This window comes from Tenrec ecaudatus, chromosome 2 (genome assembly GCF_050624435.1).
Source record: "Tenrec ecaudatus isolate mTenEca1 chromosome 2, mTenEca1.hap1, whole genome shotgun sequence".
In the NCBI taxonomy this organism is placed as follows: domain Eukaryota; kingdom Metazoa; phylum Chordata; class Mammalia; order Afrosoricida; family Tenrecidae; genus Tenrec; species Tenrec ecaudatus.
In genome coordinates this window covers 221,868,851-221,892,166 of record NC_134531.1, presented here as the reverse complement: position 1 = coordinate 221,892,166, position 23,316 = coordinate 221,868,851, and the positions used below count along the sequence as shown (strand labels likewise).

At 41.8% G+C, this 23,316-nt stretch overlaps 1 protein-coding gene across 3 annotated transcripts in view; it reads left to right on the top strand.

The window, feature by feature from the left end:
* The window catches only part of ITSN1 (intersectin 1), a 172,071-nt gene that overhangs the window by 76,788 nt on the left and 71,967 nt on the right, over positions 1–23,316 (top strand). For all 3 annotated transcript variants that reach the window (XR_012782874.1, XM_075542338.1, XM_075542337.1), the window contains exons 5-8: positions 10,382–10,542; positions 16,355–16,534; positions 18,314–18,410; positions 21,510–21,610. Coding sequence is in view for 2 of the 3 variants with exons in the window: in XM_075542338.1 (XP_075398453.1) it covers positions 10,382–10,542; positions 16,355–16,534; positions 18,314–18,410; positions 21,510–21,610 (539 nt within the window). In the remaining variant the exon portion in view is untranslated. The remainder of the gene's footprint in view (positions 1–10,381; positions 10,543–16,354; positions 16,535–18,313; positions 18,411–21,509; positions 21,611–23,316) is intronic.

Here is a 23,316-nt window from a genome sequence, read left to right as displayed (position 1 = left end):
ACATATAAATTTACATATAGAGATGGATATATTCAAATTAAAGCTAAATGATACCAGCTTCCTGTGCTGTTTGGGATGGGCGTCTCTCTTTTTTCCTGGTTGTCAGCACATTGGCTGCCAGATTGTCTCCTTCAACTTATGCACCTTCTCCTATGATGCCATTCCTGTGGTAACGTCTCACCTGCTGTGAGACAGGAAAAGCAGATAGCAGAATATTTTTCTAGAGTTACATTTATCATAAGAGAAATGGTTCCAAGAGAGTCTGAGAGCAAGATGTCCCAGGAGGCCTCTGAGCACAGAAACACTGTGTGTTCATTAAGTGCTTGAGTTTCAATGCATTTGTTTTAAGTCACAGTGACATTTGCTATGTTCAGATAAAACTTTTTTGGCTCTGCATGCGGGCGTATGGTTGTGCTTCCCACCACTAGTCCAGATCACTCACTAGACCGCTCCTTTCCCAGGCATAACTCCCTTTACTAATTGTGCTGTCAGTTTGGGAGCGATCACAGCAGTCATGACTAAGAAAACCCCACTCCACACTCTTTATTCAGCACTTAAAAACTATGTATCAGATGGCTCCTGTAGGCTAGTTACTGCTCTAGGAGGTAGAGATGTAGCCGGAACACAGTCAGAATCTACATCGAAATCACAGTCTACACTAGCTGTATCAAACCGCTGTGTCACAGAAATTAGTGTTAAGGGGAAAAGAAATTACTCTAATGAACTTTCTTTTTCTCATTTAAGATGGTTATTCATTTTTGTAACTGTTACTGGTACACCAAACTTCGTTTTTGCCAATGTATTATTCACTGTAAAGTGAAAATTCTTTATTAGCAATAATGATGCACTGACAGCCTTCGGTTGAATGAAAAATGTTCGTTAAGTCTAATTTTTTTACTGACATTTTGCTAAATAGAATTTTTATTTGTTTTTATCATTAAGGGAGCAAGAAGAGCTCTAAGTATCTTTTTAAAAAGAAATGTTTTTGAATGGAAATCATTTGGTCTCTGAGTTGGAATTGACTCTGTGGCAGTAGGTTTGGTTTTGACCATTGAGTTGATTCCAACTCACAGTACTTTATAGGATGGAGTAGAACTTCCTTAAGGGGCTTCCAAAGCTGTGGTTCTCTACAGAAGTGGACCCTGCCTCTTTCTCCTGCAGAAAGGCTGATGGGTTCAAACGGTTTGATTAGTGGCTGAGGGCTTAACCACAGTCTCACCGTCGGTCCGGCCGTGAAATGGTAGAGTTCGCAGCATATGAGCCAGAGCTATGTTGTCTTCCTATGTTAGCTCGGACATGTTTTCATTTTGCAATCCTCAGCAGTTGATCTCAATATTTAAAAAATTTATAAGAAGGTTGATATTATTTAATCAAATGAAAATTTCTTCTTTCTCACTCATACCAATCTTTTGTTCTGATGTGGTTTCCTGGCAGGGCTCTGAGTAGAGAGAGGGCTAACATTAGCCATGAAGTGTTAGGTCGTGCTGTTGGCAGCCATCTGGGGGAAAGGAGAATTATGGAATGGGAAATGGGAACTATTTCCCTCTCAGCCTTGCCTTCTTTGCTCGGGACCTCAGTTCGGCTGATAGGGAGTATGAGTTAGAAACTGTCATAATGTTCCATGAAGAAAGTGTATATCTGTGAACTAACTTAGGAACTTTTGAACTTTCACCTATTAATACTTAGGGGACGCTCTAGCTAGCCAATCCAGCTTCCTTCAGAATACAATGGAACCTGAATTCTCAGAGGACAATTCAAACAGTGTGTGTGATGTTAAATTATAATAGCTGCCAAAGATGATACATCTTCCTAGAAATTGCTGTACTAATAAGGAACTGGAAGGAAACTGGCAAGCATCCTTTTGGCATTTTAAGTACTTTAAATGGCTTCAACATTGAGGGCAGTGATGGAAGGGAGGAAGAACGAGGGGACTGAAGGAGAGCTGGGAGGAATGTGGAAGAGAAGCTGGTGGGGAAAGAGGCCCGCTGAAGTCTTTGGAATTAGCAGTGGTTGTGGCCAAGAGTAGTAGGCCGTGCAGTTCCACAAGTATTAAAGGCAGGAGGCACAGTGTGAATGCTGACAGAATACTTACTGTGATCACTCATTGTCGGGGATCAGTTTTATTAAGCCAATCTGCAGAGTGCAAAGAGATGGATCCCCGTTGCCATCTTTTCTTCATTCTGCAAAATAATCTTTGGTGATACACTAGTCCTTGAGCCTCCAGAGACGCATCCCGGAAGAACCAAGGAGGCAAAGCTGGCCCTAGTGGGCTGTCCTCCGTTGGTTACCACACCAAGGAAAAGAGGTGCTTTCTTAGCAGATCTGCTTGAAAGATCACAGCCGCCTCGTTTCATTATTGTCATTTTGTTAGAAAATCAAGCCTCAGAAAGTTAGAAAAGGAAATAGTGGGTTAAAGATTAAAAAGCGACTAACACAAGAAGCTGGTGAGTAGGTGGGATTGATTGCCAACATAGTTAACCAACCAGAGAAAAAGGTGTTTGTGAAGGCAGCTCGTGATATGTGTCTGGAGCTTGGAAGGGTGGTATTGGTCTTGGTGTATAGAAGGTAATAGAAACTATGGGAGAGGGAAGTGGTGACAAGCACTCTCAGTTGAGTCTTTTAAAAACCTAATTTCTTAAGCGGCCATCTAGCTCAGAAGCAACAAAGCCCACATGGAAGAAGCACACCAGCCGGTGCGATCGAGGGGTCGAAGGATCAGGTATCAGGCATCATCAGAACAAAAAATCTTATCATTGTGAATGAAGGGGGGTAGTGTGGAACGGAGACCCAAAGCCCATTTGTAGACCACTGGATATCCCCTTACACAAGGGTCTCTGGGAGGAGATGAGCCAGTCAGTGTGTGAGGTAGCAACGATGAAACATACAACTTTCCTCTTAAATGCTTCCGCCCCTCCACCCCCCCACTATCATGATCCTAATTCTATTTTACAAATCTGACTAGACCAGTGGCTGTACACTGGTACAGATAGGAACTGGAAACACAGGGAATCCAGGGCAGATGATCCCTTCAGGACCAGTGGTGAGAGTGGCGATACTGGGCGGGTGGAGGGAGGGTGGGTTGGAAAAGGGGGAACCGATTAAAAGGATCTACATATAACCTCCTCCCGGAGGGACGGACAAGAGAAAAATGGGTGAAGGGTTACGTCAGGGCAAGATATAACAAAATAATAATTTATAAATTATCAAGGGTTAATGAAGGAGGGGGGAGCAGTGAGGGAGGGAAAAAAAGAGGACCTGAGGCCAGGGGCTTGGGTGGAGAGCGGAAGTTTTGAGAATGATGAGGGCAATGAATGTACAAATGTGCTTCACACAATTGATGTATGTATGGATTATGATAAGAGTTGTATGAGCCCCTAATAAAATGATTAAAAGTTTCTTTAATTTAAACAAACTTTATTTCTTTATGAATACGAACATTATTTTATTTTTAAAAATACGCTGTTATTGTACTTTGAGTGAAAGTTTACAGAGCAACTTAATTTTACCTGCAACAAGTTATGCTCTTTTTGTTCATTTGTTTCACATTGACTGCAATGAACAACAGTCTTCCTGCTGCTGCTTTGGTTTAGTTTAGTCCCAGTCTGCTTCAGGTGCTAGACTGCTTCAAGTTTCACATGCTGTCTGACACTTCATTTCTGTTTATCCATATTGGTGGCAGCTCTCCAGCAAGAACTAACTCAGACTCATGGCAGCTCTGCAGGACAAGGTAGAACGACCCCCGTCAGTTTCAGAAGCTGTACATTTTTATGGTGTAGACAGCCCCCTTTTCTGCGAAGCCGATACTGGTTTTAAACTTATGTTTGCAGCCCGACTCTCATAACCATTATACCACTAGGGCTTCTTGAAGTCGGGGGTCTTAGAACTTGCACAATGTCGCCTTATACGGACCCTGATACTGACGGGATGAGTGCCTGTGAAGTCTAGATTAATATACTGTTGCTCCAGCTTAGTGGGAGATGGGCAGCCAGTGCCTCAAGTTTATGGATAAGGTGGACTGCTAGAGAAATCTGCAGGCTTCAAGTCTGCGTCTGTGAGTGCGGTGGGAGCCAGAAGAGGCTAGGCTCTTGGCTTAGTCCTGCAATAGACACAGCCTAGCTGCACAATAGGCTCACTCACACTCATATCCACTACAGACAGTGAAGTTCAAAGCTGCTCTGTCATTCTCTTGTTTTAGGCTGAGGATATATATATATATACATATGCTATTATGTTCATTTGCTTTTGTCTTGATTAATTTTAGGGATCCCTCTTTATCTTTGTGGCTTTAATTCTAGTTTTGCTTTTTGAATGTTATAGGTTAATAAGATTCCAAAAGCCAGCACTTTACAAATTGTATCCCACAGAAGGCTCATTCTTAACTTTTCATTCTTTGACCCACTTATTGTATGTGCATATATATTTGAATTATTTTCTTATTTTAATGTTTGCATTTAAATTATTTCCTCTTCCTTCTTTCGGTAATGTGACCTCCTATAAACACTCTATTGTGCTTTGCCTTTTTCTTATAATAGCACATCGTGGAAATCACTCATATCAGTTCACAGAGATCTTTCTCAGCTTTTCTTTTTAGCAGTTACATGGTACTCCTTGTGGAAGATATGGCACAGAATGAGGGCCCGGCTAATTCTCAAGGTTTTGGCTGTGATGTGATGATGTGATAAGGAGTTATGTAGTGATCCCCCAAGATGAGATCTAATAAACCAAAACATGGATGAAGGTTGGAGATAGAAGACATAAAAGGAGAGACATAGGCTAAGAAAGACCCCCTCCCACTACGAAGAACCTGGAGTGGAGCACACCTTTGACCCAGGTATCCTGTGCTGTGAAACGCCTAAGCTGAGCTTAGGAGAAGATTGATACCAAGACACATGGAGCTCTCTAAGGAACGTTGGCTCACAGATGCTGAAAGGAAACAGGGACCCTCCCCAGAGCCGACGGAAAGAGAAGGCATTCCTGTCGAGCTGAATGTAGACTAGCCTCCTAAACTGCGAGAGAATTATTAAATACTTGTATTTACTGAAAGAGAGCAAGTTCTACTTCATAACAACATTTAATATATAGTGAAAATATATTTCAATTCAGTTAGAATAAAATGGATTCTTAATAAATGTTTCTGGGAAAGTTAGGTGTCTAACTGGAAGAAATATACATGAATCCTAGAATAACATCACACGCATGCACACACGGAAGTACAGTTGACTTAAGGATTAAAATGTAGTAAATATTAATCTTTGAAAGTTAAGATCAAAACGCACAAGATATATAATGAAAGAAATATTTTCTATACAAAATTTTGAATTTTTTATGAAGATAATACAAATAATACATTTTAAAAAATCTTTCAGTGATTGACAAACATCAGTGTATAGCATTCAAAAACTTATAAACCTTTCATATTTCAATGAAAATATTTTGTAAGCGTTTTGAAGAAAATAAATCTTCACATATAAGAAAGAAGTCTGAACATTTCTAATGCAGAAGAGATTAATTTGTGACTGTGCAGGGCTTTGATTTATATAATGTAGTTTTTGAGGAAAGGATATTTAAAAATTAATTTAACTTTGCTGTCTAGGTAATTCATCTCTTGGAATAATTAAATAAATCAATCTCACAATAGTTAATTATGAAGTTAAAGTTGCTTTGTACTAAGACTCTAGCAAATTAGCTCAAATCAGGCATTTTAAAGTATAAAAAATTACAACAGTTTCCTGAGAGGGAATTTGTTGGGTTTCTTTTTTAATCATTTTATTAGGGGCTCATACAACTCTTACCACAATCCATACATCCACCCATTGTGTCGAGCACATTTGTACATTTGTTGCCATCATCATTTTCAAAACATTTGCTTTCTCCTTGAGCCCTTGGTATTGGCTAATTTCCCCCCCTCCCTCCTGCACCCTCCCTTCCTCACCCTTGGTAATTTAAAAATTATTATTATTTTGTCATGTCTTATACTGTCTGATGTCTCCCTTCACCCACTTTTCTGTTGTCCATCCCCCTGGGAGGGGCTTATATGTAGATCCTTGTGATCGCTTCCCATTTTCCACCCCACCCTCCCACTATCACCCTCCCAGTATCACCACTCTCACCACTGGTCCTGAGGGGTTTATCTGTCCTGGATTCCCTGTGTTTCCAGTTCTTATCTGCACCAGTGTACATCCTCTGGTCTAGCCAGATTTTAAGGTAGAATTGAGATCATTATAGTGGGGTGTGGGGGGAGCATAAAGGAATTAGAGGAATGTTGTGAGTTTCCTTGGTGCTACGCTGCACCCTCATTGGCTTGTCATCTCCCCGCAACCCTTCTGTAAAGGGATGTCCAGTTGCCTACAGATGGGCTTTGGGTCTCCACTCTACACTCCCCCTCATTCACAGTGATACGATTTTTTTGTTCTTTAATGCCTGGTACTTGATCCCATCAACACCTCACGATCACACAGGCTGGTGAGCTATTTCCATGTGGGCTTTATTGCTTCTCAGCTAGGTGGCCGGTTGTTTATCTTCAAGTCTTTAAGACCCAAGATGCTATATCTTTTGATAACTGAGCACCATCAGCTTTCTTCACCACATTTGCTTATGTGCCCACTTTGTCTTCAGCGATTGTGTCTGGAAGGTGAGCATCATGGAATGCCAGTTTAATAGAACAAAGTATTCTTGCATTGAGGAAGTACTTTATGGAGGCCCAATGTCCATCTGCTACCTTAATATGAAACCTATTAATATATGCACATAAATATATTTCTCCATCATCATATATAAATTTGTTTACATATATACATGCCTGTATTTGGACCTCTGTAAATGCCCTTTTCCTCCTAATTCTTTCCTTTATTTCCTTTTTACTTTCCTTCTAAGAGGAAATTTTAAGAAAGTTATTATATTAGCTAACATAGTATTTTAAATATGTGTGTCTGCGGGTTTTAATATTCTGGAAAAATGTTGGGTAGTATTGTTTTGTTAACAGTTGTATTGACATGATTCAGGTTCAATTCAATGGTTGAATATATTAAAAAGAATTATGCAATCATTACCAAAGTTTTAGAACATTTTGTTCATTATTTTACCCATTATTATTAACTCCCCATTATCTCCCAAACTGCCCTGCCATTACCTTACTCAAACCAAACCAAACCGACTGTCACCCTGTCAATGCTGACTCACCGTGACCCTGCAGGTTTCCTAGACTGGAGTCTAACGCCTCATCTTTCTCTCGTATAACCTGAAGGTGCTCTTCATGTAGGTATTGTCTCTCCAGATTTACTTATCCTGAATTTCATATAAAGAAAATCATACAAAAACTCCAGCAAGCTCAACAAAATAGACCACAGAAATGCCTCAATTTGAGGGAAAGCACAAGATAATAGAAACTAGAACAAATTAAAAACGTGTTAAAAGGGAAACAAATGCACTTTAAGGGCAAGACTGTTTACACCCCTAGTGGGAGGGAATTCCTTGGAGACTTACTCTGAGGAAGGACCCTGCAAATGTACTCTGATCTTTCACTGTTCTCTGTAGCCTTCTGCAACCTGGGTGCCCAGAATTCAAGCTCTACTACAATTCCCTCCTCTGATCTGAGATTTTATTATTTATGATCCTTAGATCACACGGGCTCGTGTGACTCCTCTGTGTGAACTTCACCACATTTTGCTGTGGCTCCCATATCTTCAGTGATCACCTCATGAGGGCAAGTACTGTGCAGGGCCTCATCGTAAGAGCTAATTGTTTTCAGATTCAGATTTACGATTAATGTTTGTGCTCAAAATACATTTGTATACCGAAAATTTATACATCTGTGGTCCACTTTAGAGTCAGCATTATCAGCTTAATGAGAATTTAAGTAAATTCCATGAGCCATTTGGTAATTCTAATCTAGTATCATTAGCTTAGCCAATGGTAGATATTTTAACTTACTATGGAGAAAAGGAAAAGGAGACATCTAGGAAAGGTTTGTAGGCTAAAGGACACAGCATCTTCGCTGACACAGGTTAAAAACTTAGTAACTGAAAACTCTTTAAGAAACAGGGTTAGTTAGGAGGCAAAAATTTCAATAACGCTCATTCATTAAGGCAAAACTCTATCTGCAGGACTAAGATGTCACACACACACACACACACACAATGAAAACATGAAAACAAGAAGTATATTTAGTTGCCAGTCAATGGGCAAGCTCAAAAACGAGATGTGAACCAAAGTCCACTGATTTTCAAATCCCCGACTGTGGACTAGCAGTGCCTTGCTGGTTCTCGCACTAACGTATTGGAGCTGTACGTCCAAAGGCATCTTCCAGTTCCTTTCATCTGTATCAGCTGGGTTTAAGGTAAAGTCCATAGTGAAGTTTCCAAATCTAATTCTTGTAGGATCTATGAAGAATGCTGTCCACCTTGAAAAGCACGAGGACATGCGACAAAAGCAAAGCAAGTGTGAGATAGCAGGTTTGTTGTAGCCTTGCACCGTCAATTATTCGGCAACCAGAGCTGTAGTGGTTGTTTTTAACCAGCATAAAGCATCTTTTTTTGATGGCTCTTTCCACAGAGAATAATTTCCATTTTGAAGAAAAATTTATTGACTAACTAGCAATTCATGCTAGGAACTGCCATAATAAGAACTCACTAAATTGCATTTTTCCTTTTAAGGGAACACAATAGATCTTGGTGTGTTAAAGGGGTGTTATCACCTCATCTTTGGAACCTAGTGCACACCAAGAAAACAATCACTAAAACCAAAACAAAACCCATTGCCATGAAGTCTTTAAATTCAGTGCTTAGGCTCACCACTTGCTGACAAATCTAGGCCACATTTACATAAACCAACTGGACCCCCAATTTGCTATCCATGAAAGGGAAGTAGTACAGTAGCCATGTCATGGGATTGCTGTAAGAGATCAGACACAGCTCAACTTCATTGTTGCCATCTCTTAATGTTGACCTTGAATGAGAACCCGAGGCCTGAATGAATGCATGAGTGAAACAGTTTACTGCTAAGGTTCCCGGCTTTGGAGAAAGTTCATTCACCTCTTCAAAAATATAGACAAAAATCCACTATCCTAAACAAGCTTCTAGCCAGAACTGCAAGCCAATAAGGTAGATTTTGATTGCAGGTACAAACCATCTTGCTTATGTTTCTTCTTTGAGAGAGAAAAACTTTATATGAAAGCTCATTGCAAGTTTTCCATGGATCATTCGGGTACCATTTCAAATACTCCCTGCCAGTGAGTCCAGGCTCACTCGTAGTGACCCCCTGTGGGCTTCCAAGACTGTTTACCAGAGTAGAAAGTTCAGTCTTTCTCCTATGATGCTGCTGGTAGTTTTGAACTAATGGCCATTTGGATCACAGCCCAGTGCATAACCACTGCGCCACCAGGAGCTCCTGTACTTTCAAATAGCACATACATTTAGAAATTTACAGCACTGGTACAACTTCTCTAGGTCACACAATAAAATGAGGCACACGAATAGTGTGGTTTGCTTAAGCACAAGATTCTGGAGAAAGGCTTATTTTAAGACCTTTTATAGTATAGCATGGATCCCATATTTTTCTTACACACAGTGCCCACGTAAACAGCACACACATGCCTAGGTTAGACAAGAAACCAACACACAAGGGAGTTTCCCAGTTTGCAAAAGAATCCCACATAACACCTGTGTTACCTATTTTTAAAAATGCAGTAGTATGGTACAGTGTGGAAACTATAGTGAACCTCACAGGGGAACTAGGTTTTTGTGGTTTAATCCACACATCAGTCACCCTTTCAAAGCATACAGTTTACGGCTTTTTTTTTCCCTTTTCAGGATAACAGAGTTTTACAGCCATTAGTACTCTCTAATTTTACACCATTATTCCAAAAAGAAATCCTACATCAAACATTATTTAAAAATTAAAAAGTCCTATATCTAAATTGGGACTTTTGATGGCCAGAGACGAAATCCCCACACGTGAGACTGAAAGCTAAATTGTGTATCATAACAGGAAAGAGCCCTGGTAGTGCAGAGATTCAGCACTTGGCTGGTAAACAAAAGTTTGGCCTTTTGAGCCCACCCAGCAGCCTTTTGGGGAGAAGACCCAGTGAGCGGCTCCTGTAGGCACACAGCCTAGAAAGCCGCACGGAGCAGTTCTGTTCTGTCACACGGGCTTGCTTCCTGTGAATCATGACGGACACAGTGGCAACTAAACAATCAGGACGAGGAGCACATTCAAAGGTATTTCATGCTTATGTAAAATTTTGCCAAGGTTTCAGGTTAATCGAACGGTTTTGCTCTCCTCTGGAGCGAAGGGGCTGCTGCTTTTGTGCTTCTGTTGGTAGGAGTGGTGATTCTGGAATGGTTCTTTTATGGTCACAGCCTAAGTCCACGCTGTTGGTTTGCAGGGCGCTAGCTGACATGAATAATGATGGAAGAATGGATCAAGTGGAGTTTTCCATCGCCATGAAACTCATCAAACTGAAGCTACAAGGCTATCAGCTCCCCTCTGCACTTCCCCCTGTCATGAAACAGCAGCCAGTTGCTATTTCTACTGCACCAGCATTTGGTAAGTCTGAAAATGAATTGGTTACTATACTTCCTTGTATATTAAAAAAAGTACCCCTCCCCCCGCTAGTTTATATAACATTGTGAAAAGCGAGGTGGTAGATACGTCTGAACAAGGCTGCTGTGTGGGAGGGTAGTGCTGGAGAAAGGGGCATGCTCACATTCTAGCCCTCAGATGAAGGTGGTCCCCGTGACGTCAACGGGACACATCCTCTGTGCCAGAGGAACAAATGTGCAGCCTGCTGCTGCAGCTTCTGTTTTTCTGACTCTTACTGGTTTCTTGACCCTTCACATTGTTAGGAACTTCTCTATTTTCTATTTTCGTAGTATCTTTATTTCTCCTTGGGTATGTAATTGAATTTTGTCAGTCAGTGGGTTAAGGCAATTGATTGCATTAGAATTTGGTAGATATTAAAATACATTTTTATCCCAGTTAAAAGCCTTATGCTATAACAAATTGTTTCCATTAGGCATTCATAAAAATAAGTTCCTCGGTGATTGGGTGACTCCCTAAAGACACTGACAGATCTGATTTCTTCTACTTTGATCTTCAGTTGTTTTGATTGGTTTGAAGACTGTAGTGATCAACTTTAATATCTGATTCATTAGAAGGTTCTTAAACATTTTCCAACCAAACCCTCCACAATTATGGATAGGATGGCTTTCTTTCTCTTCATCGTGAGTGTGTGATGGCAGGCGATAGAGAGAAGGCATTTCTGGGCGATCAGCAGTCACACAGGTTGTCTCTCAGGCCGTTGATGCAAGGATGAGAGTAATCCGTGCCCAGGATTTACTTACTAGATGTACTATTAAAAAGGCAAGCTATCCATTGCCTCTCTTTTGATGAGGTTGAGCCACTCATTTTTGAAGGAAAAGGTACAGATTTGGGGAAGATTGTTTTAACAAGAGTTCAAAAGGTGGAAATAATCATTCATCTCGTTAGCCACGGAGAATCACCATATCTACAAAGAGACTGTTTTAAAGCCTTGTAAGTGCCATGTGTGCCCTTCGTAACCAGAAAGGTGCAGGTCTCAGGGGCAGGGGAAGCAGTGGGCTCCCCGAGAACAAGCGGATTGCAAAACAGAGAGCAGCTCTTCACGAGAGGTCAGCCCGGGTGTTTGAGAACTGCCACTGCCATGGGGAAGGGCATTCCAGCATGGAAGGATCTAGCATAAGTTTTCAAAACAGCCTCATCTCATCTCATTCTAGTATAAAGCCCCTCAAAATCAAAACAGAACACCAAACCCGATGAAACAAACTCCCTTCCTTCGAGTCAGTGCTGCCTCATATTTAGGACAGGGTAGAACTGCTCCTGTGGATTTCTGAGACTGTCACTCTTTACGGGACTAGAAAGCCCCGTCTTCCTCCCATAGCGCGGCTAACGGTTTCAAACTGCTGACCTTGTGGCTTGCAGCCTAAATAAAGTGAGACCACTATGCCACCAGTAAGATAGTCACATCATGAAAACCAGAAAAGATGGAAGCTGACAAGGATTTAATTGTGCTCGGGTCTGCAATCAACGCTGGGCTTGAGGAAGCTGCAGTCAGGAAATGAAATGACATATACGACATTAGGCAAATCTACTGCACCAGGCCTCGTGGAAGTGGTGAGAGCAAGGACGGCACTTTGAGGACTTAAGGTGTGCCTGACCCAAGCCGTGGCGTTTTCACTCACATCATATGTACATGAAAACCGGACAGTGGCTAAGAAGGACTGTAGCAGGACTATTACATATGGATTACAGTGTCCAGAAAGATTATTGAAAGAACCACAGACCACCAGAAGAACAAACAAATCTGTCTTGGAAAAAGTACAGCCAGAGTGCCCCTTTGAAGCCAGGACGGAAAACTTCGTCTCATGGATTTTGGATATATTATCAGGATAAACTAACTGGTCCTTAGAAAGGACCGTATTCATGGTAACGTGGGTCAGCATGAAAAAGGAAAACCCTCCAGATGAGCTGGATTGACATGGCTTCAACAATAGGCTCAACACAGCACCAGGCAGTATTTTGTTCTTTTGGACATTGAGTTGCTGTGAGTCGAAAATGACTTAATGGCACCTAACGGTAACAACATTGATGAGGACACAGAGCCCAAGGCAAAAGAAGGCCCAGACCAAAGTGAACCTGTGGGTCGCGGGGGCCGGATGATCGGTTCACAGAGGTCACCTAATTCCTAACAGTAGCAAAGTGACAGTTATGAAATGGCAACGAAAATAATTTTATGGTTGTGGGAGGGTCACCACCACATGAGGAACTGAATTAAAGGGTCATGGCAGTAGGATAGTTGAGAACCACTGCTCTAAAGAGAAAAACAGGAAGATTTTTTTAAATTAGGAAATAAAAAATGAAATAAGACCTAGAGAAAAAGGACATTTCAAAGAAGAGCCTATTTTGTAGCAGCCCCTGGAGAGACAGTGCAGCCACCAGGCAGCCAGGCTGTTGTGGACAGGGGGGCGATCTGCTGCCATAAAGATGATAGCCAGAGGAGCCCTCTGCCCAGTTTCATTTCCTCACAGATGGGTCATCACAGGCCTGAAGTGACTGGGTGATAGTAACCCATCAGTAGTAAGCTGTGGCCATCAGCACTAAGATGCATCTCAGTAAAGCACCACACTATTTGGGCATGTAGAAAAAGAAAGCATGTGACAGAAGAGAAGGAGAGGTAAATCGTCCCATACTTTTCGACAGTTCCACGCCAGCAGGAAGGAGAGTGAACATGTTTAGATTTCTCAAGGAAAGACAGTAGGAGCCAAAGATTCTGTACATAGAAAAATTGACTTTCAAGTATAATGGCCATAGACAAACTGTTACCTGCATGTAATGATGTTGTGCATACGAGCCCTTCTTGAGGAATCTACCACAGACCAAGTTTCTGATCATCTAAGCAAGTAGGGAAACATGGGCATAGATTGTTAGTGCGCACTAAATACACAGTTACCAAAGAACTTTGAGGCAGAATATATTTACCTATAAAACTAGTGTGTTAGTCCAGATAGACTAGAGAAGCAAATCCAGGGACACTCATGTATGTATAAGAAAGAGTTTCAATCAAAGAGTAATTGTATATTAAGAAAACATCCCAGCCCAGTCCAGTTCAAGTCCATAAGCCTAATATTAGGCTATATGTATGATACCAGTCCATAATTTCCTCTTGAGACACATGTAACACATACAATGATGCTTAATGCAGGAAGATCACAGGCCAGTGGGTGGAAAGTCTTGTGGATCCAGTGGTGATAGAAACGTCTCAGTACTGGAGTTGGTTTCCATGTGACTCCAGCTTCAGGGCTCTGGCTGCCATCAGCTTAGCTCCATGTTGCTTATCAAGAAAGTCAAGCAAGTTATGAGGTAAAGGGCATTTATTGAGGTCTAAATAAAGGCATGTACATATGCAAATATATTTATATATGAGGATGGGGAAATAGATCTATGTGCATATATTTATAGGTTTAGTATTAAGGTAGCAGAAGGACATTGGGTCAGTATTCAAGTACTCCCTCAATTCAAGAATACTTTCTTCTATTAAATTGGCATTCTATGATGCTCACCTTCCCGACACAACCGCTGAAGACAAAGCAGGTGAATAAGCAAATGTGGTGAAGAAAGCTGATGGTGCCAGGCTATCAAAAGATATAGCATCTGGGTCCTAAGGACTTGAAGGTAAACAAGCGGCCATCTAGCTCAGAAGCAACAAAGCCCACATGGAAGAAGCACACCAGCCTGTGTGATCACAAGGTTACGAAGGGCATCATCAGAACAAAAAAGCATATTAGAGAGACTGAGGTGGGGAGTGCGGAGTGGAGACCCAAAGCCCATTTGTAGGCCACTGGACATCCCCTTGCAGAAGGGTCTCCGGGAGGAGATGTGCCAGTCAGGGTGTAATGTAGCAATGATGAACAAATGCTTCCTCCTACCCCACTATTATGATCCCAATTCTACCTTGCAAGTCTGCTAGACCAGAGGATGTGCATTGGTACAGATAGGAACTGGAAATGCAGGGAATCCAGGGCAGATGATCCCTTCAGGACCAGTAGTGAGAGTGGCCATACCAGGAGGGTAGAGGGAGGGTGGGTTGGAAAGGGGGAACCGATTACAAGGATCTACATGTGACCTCATTCCTGGGGGATGGACATCAGAAAAGTGGGTGAAGGGAGACGTCGGACAGTGCAAGATACGACAAAATAATAATTTATAAATGATCAAGGGTTCATGAGGGAGGGGGGAGCGGTGAGGAAGGGGAAAGATGAGGAGCTGATGCCAGGGGCTTAGGTAGAGAGCAAATCTTTTGAGAATGATGAGGGCAATGAATATACAGATGACCTTTACACAATTGATGTATGTATGGATTGCGATAAGAGTTGTATGAGCCCCTAATAAAACGATTGAAAAAAAAAAAAGCAGCACCTCCTAGGGCAAAAATAAAATGTAAAAAAAAAAAAAAAAGTCAAACAGAGAGAGTGTGTGTGCCACCTGAAAACAGTTCCCAGAATCCTCACGAGAAGATCGTGCCCACAAGGAAGGATCAATCAGGCTGATTGACAGGCTAGACTGCACCCCTTCCCTCAAGTTGACAGGAGATTATGTAACTGCCACAACTAGAGTCAGTGTAAGTCAGAATCAACTCTATGGCAGTGAGATGTTGGTTTTTCTTAAACTTGTCTTTAAAATATAATTAAGACTATTGGAGCTTTCAGACTCAATGAAGATTATAATTCCTATAAGCTCTGACAGTATGGATGTAATAAATCTGTTAAATATATTGAGGGTAAGGAAAAATTTGTATTAAATGAAGTTATTAAATATTTCACAAATCATATTGGTGATACTAGCATTGTTATTCAGAAACTTTTGTCTCTGTAATCTATTATTAGAAACAAAGGGGTAATTAAAGAGTGTTTTATTTCCATCCTCTCCTGTATCCTTGGACATCTGGATTCCACGGTAGACGAAAGGAGATAATGTAATCCCATGGCTGTGTGTCATTTCAGACTTGTGATGATCCCATATATTACAGAAATGTTAACAAGCCCTGAAAACTTAGGGGCAGACTTTAAAATGACCTGTGTGTTAAACACATTCCTGTACTGACCTACATGTTGATTGGCAGAGGAAGGAAGCCTTACTGAGTTCACCATGACCTCAGTCTAGTAGTTGGTTGAGCAACAATTTTACGCAGCCGCCAGGAAACCTGGTTTAAAAATGAAAACAAGACAGACTTCTCTTTCAGATGTAGCCTAGGCAAGTTACTAAAGAAAGAAAAAATAGCTTTCAGGAGGTATTAAATCATAGCCAGTGTTACTGAAATATAAAGTCTAAAATATTCATTTTTCACCTACAAATTATAAGCTATTCAAAGAAACAGGAAACTATGACCCATATTGAAGAAAAGGAAAGTAAGAAAATGCTAGAAACTGCGTCTGAGCCACACACTAGCTTTAAAAGACAAGGCTTTAAGGTAGAAATCAAGCGATGTTCAGAGGATCGAAGGAAGCGTGTTTAAAGACATGCAGAGACCCTGAGCGCATGGATTTCTCTGTATTTGATTGTTTCCAGTTCTTTTCATTTACTAGACTTACTGGTGCTCATCTTTGGCCAGGAAAATCTCTCTTCAGGTTGGATTTTAAGTCCTTCAGATGTGATCCGTGGTGTGATATTTGATAATTACAAAAACTATTGATTTGAAGCTGTATTTTTAATGAGAATATATTGCAGCCAGAAAATGATATTCTTTCACAATCCTGGCTTAATTACCACTGAATGTCCAAGTGTGATCTGAATTTAGATCTTTTGGGGATTTGTTTCCTCACAGGTATGGGAGGCATCGCCAGCATGCCACCCCTCACATCAGTTGCTCCAGTGCCAATGGGGTCCATTCCCGTGGTCGGGATGTCTCCACCCCTAGTTTCTTCTGTTCCTCCATCAGCAGTGGCTCCCCTGGCAAATGGGGCTCCTCCTGTCATACAGCCTCTGCCTGCATTTGCTCATCCTGGTATGTGACCTGCTGAGACCATAGACTGAGTTTTTATACATGTGGCTTTCAAACTAAATACGGTTTTATTTCATAGGGAAATTTCTATCTATTTAATCTTCTTGATCATCTACTTATTTTGTATCGTGAGAGTGGGGGGAGGTGGTGGGTCTACAAACTCAACCCAACCCCCCTGCTAGTGACTCAAGGCAACCTGATAGGTCAGGGTAGGACGGCTCCATGGGTTTTCCTAGGCTGCCATCTGTACAGAAGCCTACTGCCACAGCTCTCTCCATGGTGCCCTGGTGGATTTGGACTACCCGTCCTTTGGTAGCCGCCGAGTCCTTTCGCCATTGTGCCACTAGGAGCGGATAGCTGGAGCTCTGGGTACTGCTGCAGTTAAGATGCGCTCAACAGTCAAGAACATAGTTTCCTCTCCAAAGCTGCCTAAGAGTAACTGAAGTTTGGACCGTTTTTAAACATTCTTTTTATTATGTATTACTTATGTTCTTCAGCTGTTGAGGACTGCAAAGAAGCAAGCCAGTGATTTCTCTCACCCACTGCCATTGAGCCCATTCCAACTGATCGTGACCCTGTAGGCCAGCGTAGAACTGTCCCTGTGGTTTTGGAGACTGACTCTCTATGGGAGTAGCCGGCCTCACCTTTCTCCCCCGAGGAGCGGTTGGTGGTTTCCAACCGCTGACCTTGCTCCAGCCAGGTCACCAGGGCTTCAACCAGCGCTTCGGGAGAAGAATTATGTGAGGAGGGGAAAGAAAACAACCATGCATGTTTTCTTGGATTAAATCCAGTAGAACGGGGGTAAGGGAGTCTATTAAATAACTTATTGTGTTAAGGTAAATTTATTAAATGCTTAAATTGAAGGAAAGCCCTCAAAAGTTCCATTCTGAAGCTTTTACTTTTTTTTCAATCTTTTTCCTTTTAGTGAAAAGACAGCATGAATTTCAGATGTGGCTAGTTTAGTCTAAGAAAGCTTAAGGAATTTATATGAGCATGGAAATGATGACAAAATTTAATTTGGGTGTGTCTGAGAAGACATTAATGACATTTAGCGCTGTGTTTTAATCATTACTTTTGTGATTGTGGCCCCCTGGGCTTATTATATGTTAGCTTTAGCTTCTGGCCTACGACCCTCAATGCACCTGTTTCCCTCCATGAGAAGTTTGGTCACATGGCTGCAGGCCGATGGCAGCCGGGAAGTGTGTACAACTGCTTTTCCAGTAGAATCAGTGAATCCAGTCACTTCGGCCCTTGTTTTCTTTTGCCCCTGTTTTGCAACAGTGCCGGGAATGTGGCTGAGGTTCAGACACAAAGCTAACGAGCCTCGGTCAGAATCAGACCCCAGAGCTGACCCTCCGCAACATCACATGCTATTGGGCAAAGCTACAGCCTGTGTGATTTCTTGGCTCTTACATCTGGAACTAATACTTCTGTGGTGTTTTAAAGAAATGCCATCTTACAGGTTTAAGTTTACTTCTTTAACGATTAGGATAGGTTTTAAATAAAATATCATACTGAAAGGTTAATGACGTCTAAAACTTTATGGAAGCAGGCATTGCTACTTAAAATAGTAAGGTGTTTTTCAAGAGAACAACTTATCCAGGCACAGAGGAGCCCCTGGGGGAAGAACTCTGCTTTTTCAATCCAGGGTGGTAAGAACTGAAGGATTACTTTTTTTTTTTTAGAAGGATTACTTCTGCCTCAGGTTTGATGACTGAATTATAATTTCTATAGATTAAAGCATTTAGGACTAAAACTATCCAACGTGTGTTTGTTTCACAGCAGCCACATTGCCAAAGAGTTCTTCTTTTAGCAGATCTGGTCCAGGGTCCCAATTACATACTAAATTACAGAAGGCGCAATCCTTCGACGTGCCTAGGTAAGTCTGCTTGTTTCCAGGGGGAGGCGTGGCTAAAGCCATGAGCTGGCTGTGTTCATCTTTGTCGAATGCTAACAATACGTCATTTGGGTGATGTTGCTAGGTCTTACTATTTATTTGTTGCAAAGTTGATAGTAATCAAGGGCATGATTATTTCCTGTAAAATGTTTTCTTTTTTTTGGGGGGGGTTTGGATTTTTAGGAGCAGACCAAATAAGCAATAGTAAAACATGTTTTTAAATTGTGATACAGAGTCTCAGGATAGGAGAAAAACAATGAATGAAACATTGTGTATTGCCAGTCCCAAATTACTTTGTAAATATATTTTTGTATGAGATTGGGGCCACAGTTGTCCTTGTTTTAATTCTATGGTCTTGTTCTGTGTGGGTTATTAGTAAAACTATGTACAAAGACCAGTTTTCAATGAAATAAACTTTTTGGATTAGTAAACAGCTTAAGTTAATAAAAAATGTGACCTAATTTCTGGAATCTTCTTGCTCATATTTCAGCAAATTTTCTTTCCCCCTGAGTTTTTCCCCTGTCTGTCTCTCTCTGTCTGTGACTGTCTGTCTCTCTCTCTCTGTCTCTCTCTCCAAATGATGGTAGGTATAAATGAAGAAGAGTCCATCTTAAGAAATCTTTCTTTACTGAATCACATCATTTCCCTATTTTAAAACTTAGAAAAATGTGTTGAATATAATACAGACTCTCCTGGAAGCTTGAGAACCCAGGAGTGCTTGAACGTGGTGAGGGCAGTTTTCCCTTAGATAACTTTATAGCTCTGTGTTTTCATCTCTGTATCCTCACCTCTAAAAGAATGATTTAAAGAACACACATGAACAGAAGAACACAGTGCCAAATAGATAGGCATTATCTCATTTAATTTTGTCTTTTTCCCCATAAGGTAGCTCCACTGTTTTCTCACTGTTACGGATGATAAAGAAACGCAGAGACATTTAGTAACTTGCCCACGATAATGTGACTCCTGACTAACAGAGCAGAGTTGAACTGAGTACTTTCTGATTTTCAAGCATATCTCCTTAACCGTGAGCCACCTCATCTTAACTTTGCTCTACAGACTTGAGCTACCTGTGGTGCACAGGTATTTGTGTTTCACTCTGAAGATGCAGACACCACCCCACAGCCACCTGTGGAGCACATCTTTCCTCCATGGAGGAGGAAACAAGCCCGAGAAGTCCCATTTCTCCCCTGTGACTTGCCCCTGGTTTAGAGAAGTTGAGCTTTAAGCTCAGATGATCCATCACGAATTTTCATATATTTAGTCTTTTTCACTCTACAGTACAGAAGGTTTGAAATTTTCCCCCCTGACTCATTCAGAAGGGATTTTGACTTCTGTCTTTATGACTCTAAAATGAGTTAATAAGCGTGATTGCAATTAGGCCATTTAAACACACACACACACACACACACACCACCACCACCACCACCACCACCACCACCACCACCACCACCACCACCACCACCTACCCTCTTTCAATACCAGTACATTTAAGTTCCTGTCAAATGGATGTGATGTAGCATGTAACTTTGGTTCCACATCATGACTGAGTTTTCAGTGTTTAGATTCTCAGGGCTTTGGCCCCATACTCAGACTTGCTCAGTGTAATCTGGGACAGCTTCTGGGTGTAACACCCCTGCTTCCCCGGAGTGCAGTAGAAAGATAGTGTCTTGACAAGTAGGCAAGAGTCAGGACTAGAAAACATTACTTTAAAATGAGAGAGCTGTTGCAGAAGTACTCACAGAGTCGGCCTTGGTAAGTGTTTTTAACTCAGGACACCAGCTACTGTTCTCTGTTAACTTTGGGACCATTTGAAAATTATCCTGACGAAGGAGCTGCATCGAACGTATGGTCAGATGAGGAAAAGGTCTGCCCAGAATTGGAAATTGTAAGGCTTGAAAAAGATCAGAAAGATTAGTATATATAATTTTTTAGAGGGTTTTTGAAACTGCTATTCTTTATGAAGTGTTGTAAGATAATGTAAATTGGGAGGTTATATGGGGGGCTTCAAAAAACTCATGGAAAAATGGAATCAAGAGATAATGGAGTTTTTCCACCAATTTTGTGGAGCCGAGAGAGAGAGAGAGAGAGAGAGAGAGAGAGAGAGAGAGAGAGAGAGAACACTACTCTTTGGGGTGGGGATGTGATGTATATAATCAATTTATGTTGAAAATTTTGCTCTAATATATGAAATAGGTTTGTCTTTTAATTGAAAGGGAAAAGGTTGCCAGTGGGCTGTACAATCATCTGCCTGACGTGGAATGCCATTTTTGTTCTCAGCTCTGCTGCTGTTTTATATCACCCAAATTAGCCATCAGGTTCCACTGTCACTTGTGGACAATGTCTTCGGAGGAACTAGCCACTAAGTCTGTCTAGACCCACACTGTCTGCCTGCAGGGGTTTCCTGGGTCAGGACTGCGGCTCACTGGCAGGGATGGAGCTGTAGGCCAGAAAACAGCTCCCTCCACCCCTGCTCCAGATTTGCTGTGACCCTTTGAATGTTGTTCCCTCTCTGGGAAACTCTCCGCTGCATGGGAATTTCAACTTCCCAGAATGAAATAATTTTACTTCATTAAGAAGTGCATCCTGGGGTGGTGGTTTGTTTTGTTTTTTAGGGGAAGCTCACAGAAAGTTAAACATTTGGGCAATTGATACCTTGCAAGGCCGTGGCTTGTTTGCTGTCAGCACTGCATTTACATCCAAACAGGGATGCTCTGGAGGCCTAGAAAAGCCCAAGGATGATGGTCTGGCCTCAGCTCCAAGCACATTTCCATGGTTTTCTTAGTTTCATGGAGCCTTCAGATGATTCAAATCGTCATCACTATTGGCAACAGCCACTCGGTCTGTTGCATCTACCCAAGAGATTCAGGAAAAATAATGACGTTCTCAATTTTGAAAGAAATGTTTCTGAGCTTGAAAATGGAAAATATTTATTACAGAAACTTGAGAAATGGTGATTAGAAAGCTATGAAAATGTTAAAACTGGTCATCATTGTGTAGAGAACACCTTAGTTTCCGGTTGGTAATGAGCTAAAGTAAGCACTTCTTACTCTGAACCCTTATTTCCTCCCCCCCCCACAGTGCCCCTCCTGTGGCAGAATGGGCTGTGCCCCAGTCATCGAGACTGAAATACAGACAGTTATTCAATAGTCATGACAAAACTATGAGTGGACATCTCACAGGTAACAATGTAATGAAATAGGGTTTGTTTGAAATACAGATTGTTTCACTTCACCCACTTTTCTGTCGTCAGTGGGTGAGCGGAGACATCAGACAGTGTAAGACATGAAAAAATATATAGATTAGCAAGGGTTTGGGAGGGAGGGAGGGAAGGTGGGGGAGGGTGTGGAAAATGAAGCGCTGACACCAAAGGCTCAAGTAGAAAGCAAATGTTTTGAGAATGATGATGGCAACAAATGTACAAATGTGCTTGACACAATAGGTGGATGGATGTATGGATTGTGTTGAGTTGTACGATCACCCAATAAAATGTTATTTTTAAAATGCAGATTGTTGCTGGATGCGTGGCCAGAGGCAGGTTTGAAATGTTTTCCTCTCCTGGTTTATTTCTAGGCAGGCTTTCATGACTCCTCTTCCGTGGTGTTTGCCTCTGTGGGTAACCATCAATAACTTCTGTGTCCCTCAGGGCCTCGAACCTTTGCTTTCCTCCTTTTGGAACCCAGACCATGAAAGTTCCCCGAAAGCCACTTGTCTGTAAACCGAACTGCCAGCAAAGAAACGGTCTTGAACTTAAACTGTCAGAGAAGAACTGAAGCTGCCCAGTGAGCAGCTTCAAGGCAGTGCAGAGTCCCCTGGCTCTGCCACTAACTAGCTGACCAGCACTCTACTTCTTCCCATCCTAGGTCTTCACCTGCGCAAGGCCACAATTAAGTTGTGGGCCTCAGTGGGTTTTTACAAGACACGGTGACTTTGCGATCTGCATCAGAAGGAGAGAAAGATTTTTAGGTACCATTTGACAGCCTCTCTCATGGAGGATGAAACACTTGAAAGTGATGAGAGTTACAAAGAAAAGCATAATTATAATAAAGAAAAATTGAACTCTCTTATAGGAACATGAACTATAGAAGAAATGTAATGGAAAGGAAGGGACAAAAGGTTCATGCTCCTCGGGTGAGGTAAAGAAAAGCCATAATGCAAGACACGGGAAAACATTGAACAACTTTTTTTTTTATATTGAAAAAGTTTGTATTTAGCATTAGCCAGCTGGGCTCACTTTAGATGATTCCAATTTGGTTGGCAACATCTAAAGCGTCATGGTCGGGAGCCAGTCGAACATATGCCTTCTTCTCCCCGTCAGGCCTGATCAAGGTGTTGACCTTGGCTACGTCAGTGTCATAGAGCTTCTTCACAGCCTGTTGGATCTGGTGTTTGTTGGCTTTGACATCCACAATGAACACAAGTGTGTTGTTATCTTCGATCTTCTTCATGGCAGACTCTGGTCGAAGGGAACTTGATGATGGCATAATGGTCCAGCTTATTTCTCCTGGGGGCGCTCTTCCGAGGGTATTTGGGCTGCCTTCTTAGTCTCAAGGTCTTGGGCCGCAGGTAGGTGACTGACGTGTGGATCTTCTTTTTTTTGTGTGTGGCTGTGGACGCCTTTCAGCACGGCCTTCTTGGCTTTTAAAGCCTTTGCTTTGGCTTCCGTTTTGGGTGGGGCAGGAGCTTCCTTCTTTACCTTCGGTGCCATCTTCGTGAAAAGGGTCCTGAACAATTTTTAAAAGCGCACATTTTGTGCTTTAGGTGAGAGTTTACGTCGGAGGCGCGTATGCACACCGCTTAGTGACACTGATTGCATCCCCCCAACGTGTCAGCCTTTCCCCAGTTCCCACTGGTGTGGTTCCCTGCCGCTCCCTTTTCTCTCATCTTG